The 2649-nt window shown below is 34.5% G+C and overlaps 1 protein-coding gene across 1 annotated transcript in view; it reads left to right on the plus strand.

Annotated features, from left to right (window-relative positions):
- The window catches only part of LOC107675233 (clavesin-2), a 23569-nt gene that overhangs the window by 3795 nt on the left and 17125 nt on the right, over nt 1-2649 (plus strand). The window contains exon 2 of the mRNA XM_016469515.1: nt 468-642. Within this exon, the coding sequence (XP_016325001.1) occupies nt 468-642 (175 nt within the window). The remainder of the gene's footprint in view (nt 1-467; nt 643-2649) is intronic.

Here is a 2649-nt window from a genome sequence, read left to right on the forward strand (position 1 = left end):
TAAATATATGCTTTAATTTGTTTAGGCACCGTGCATTGATGTATAAGATTACTTAAATGATATATGTATTTCTTCAAATGTAATTAGTTTTTATGTTGTGAGAAATCATGCCGATAACTGTTGGTGTTTACTCTCACCTCTTTGGACTGGAGAGTACATAGTGCTCGAGTCCATATCAAACAGCCTTTGAATTCATGCCAGTCGCACCATTGCCTCGGATGGCAGGGCTCTTGGCATCCTCTCACAGGAACAATGTGTGATGAACACTAGGGTCAAGTCGTGCCTGATTTGCTACATTTATTGCAGCATTATGGGAAATGTAAAGCCCTGTAGAAGTTTAAATACAAATTCTGACTACTACGAAGCAAACTTAGTAACTATATGAGAAAATGTCATGTGTCATTAAAAAATAGTGCACATTTAGAGTTTGTTTGCAAATCTTCCTAAAGGCTTGTGTTTATCTGCAGGTACACTTTTGTGGATATTCTGCGAGCTATTTTACTTTCTCTGGAGGCAATGATAGAAGACCCCGAGCTACAAGTAAATGGATTTGTCTTGATCATTGACTGGAGTAACTTCACTTTCAAGCAAGCTTCCAAGTTAACTCCAAGCATGCTGAGATTGGCAATTGAGGGCCTGCAGGTAACACTACTGTCTGTATTTAATCTAATGTTTATATCGAAAAATCAACATGGATATCACAATGCATTCTTGTACCTTCATGCATCTAAATGGGTGTTCTTGGAAGCAATGGAACATCAAATATGTAATGTTCATAAAGTGTGCTTCAGGCTTGAATAATGAGAACTGCATAGGGAAATTCTGCATGTGTGAGGCTGAACAGGTGCTTGTTGAGGAATCCCTCTCCTGTCAAACATTTGCGAATTATTTTTGTGAGTAACATGACTGGAGCTGACCCAATGATCTAATGCAAGGGAACACAATCTGCATAGAAATCAAAAATGAGTTTAATTTGCTTAATTTACATCATATTTATCAAACTAGAAAGCAGTCAAAATGGCTGAATGTGCAAAGAAAAAAAGCAATGCATTGGGAAATGTCTATAGTGTGTGCTAATAGTTTGGAGGTATTCAAGTTCTTTTTATGTTAGTAAGCATCTTTTCTGAGATCCATTCTCTTTCATTGTAATGAAGTAAAACACATTTTTGACATTTATTAGTGGTGTTCACTAAGCATCACTATTATAATTGCTCATACTTAGGTATAAGGATTTAAATAAATCCTTAAAGGAATAGTCCTAATTTACTCACCCTCATGCCATTCTAAACCTGTATGACATAAAATAAGATATTTAGAGAAATGTCTCAGTGTTTTTTGTTTATATAATTAAAGTTAGTGCAGTCCAGTTTTGTTTTAGACCCCATTGATTTTCACTGTATGGACAAAAGTAGTTGAAATTTCTTTTAAATATCTGTTTTTGTGATATGCGAATGAAAGAAGTACAGGCTTGAAATGTCATTATAGTAAATTTGATGGCATTTTTAGCGAACTATACCTCATCCCATTTTGTTTGTGTTACCTGAAATATGCAGCTTATTGCATTCTCTTAATTTTCTAAGAGTCTGGACCAACATTTTATACCTTGTGGATGTTAAAACGAGCAAAACTGTCCCATATAATTACAATGAAAGGAGTTGAGTAATATCTATGCACCAGATATTATACTTCAGCAAACCACAGTGTTTTGCATAGACACTCACATTGCATAAAATGTACAACTTCCAATATTTTAACATCACTACTAAACATAACCGAGCAGCAATAGCCCATTGTGCTATAAAATGGTCACTGTGCATTTAACAATAGCTAATCTGCGCACAGACATCATCCATTTCCAGAAGCAGCCTCTTGAAAGCTCTCATTTAGACATCGCTCCTTTGAGGAGGGCTTGGGTCTGATATGACATGTAGGCAGTGCAGAGTGAGGCCTGTTGACTGAATATTAATGCGGGTCCATGATGAGCCTATTCCACATTCCAGTGCCTCTTCAGACAGATTAGCTGGTGAATAATTGATCGCCGCCATTAGCATCTTGCATCCACAATGTGCTGTTCACATTGAGTGGGACATCGCTTTTGTAGCCGTTTGAAAGAGAAACAATCGCGTAGATTGAGGGAAAACAGCCACAGCTAATTAGTTACAGTTCAAAAGAGTCCTCAGCAGCAAGCTTGTCAGCAGAAGTCAGGATTTACATATGTAAATATTTACAGGAATCCATATTTTTTACTTTTTGATCAGATTTGCATGCATAAAAATGTACAAAGAGCAACTTAAATGGATTTACAGATATACACTACTGTTCAAAAGTTTGGGGTTAGTATGATTATTATTTTTAAAAAGGAATTAATGCTTTTATTCAGCAAGGATGCATTAAATTGATCAAAAGTAAAAAGTGATTAATCGCATCCAAAATAAAAGTTTTTGTTCACATAGTATATGTGTGTGTACTGTGTATATTTATTATGTATATATAAACACACGCCCATGCATGTATATATTTAAGAAAAATATGTTACGTTTATATAATAAATATTTATATATAATATAAATTATATGGATATAAATATGTACATGTAAATACATGTAAATATTTTCAAAATTCATACTGTATGTGTGTGTATTTATATAT

This window comes from Sinocyclocheilus anshuiensis, unplaced genomic scaffold, assembly GCF_001515605.1.
Source record: "Sinocyclocheilus anshuiensis isolate Anshui unplaced genomic scaffold, SAMN03320099.WGS_v1.1 scaffold1222, whole genome shotgun sequence".
NCBI classification, from domain to species: domain Eukaryota; kingdom Metazoa; phylum Chordata; class Actinopteri; order Cypriniformes; family Cyprinidae; genus Sinocyclocheilus; species Sinocyclocheilus anshuiensis.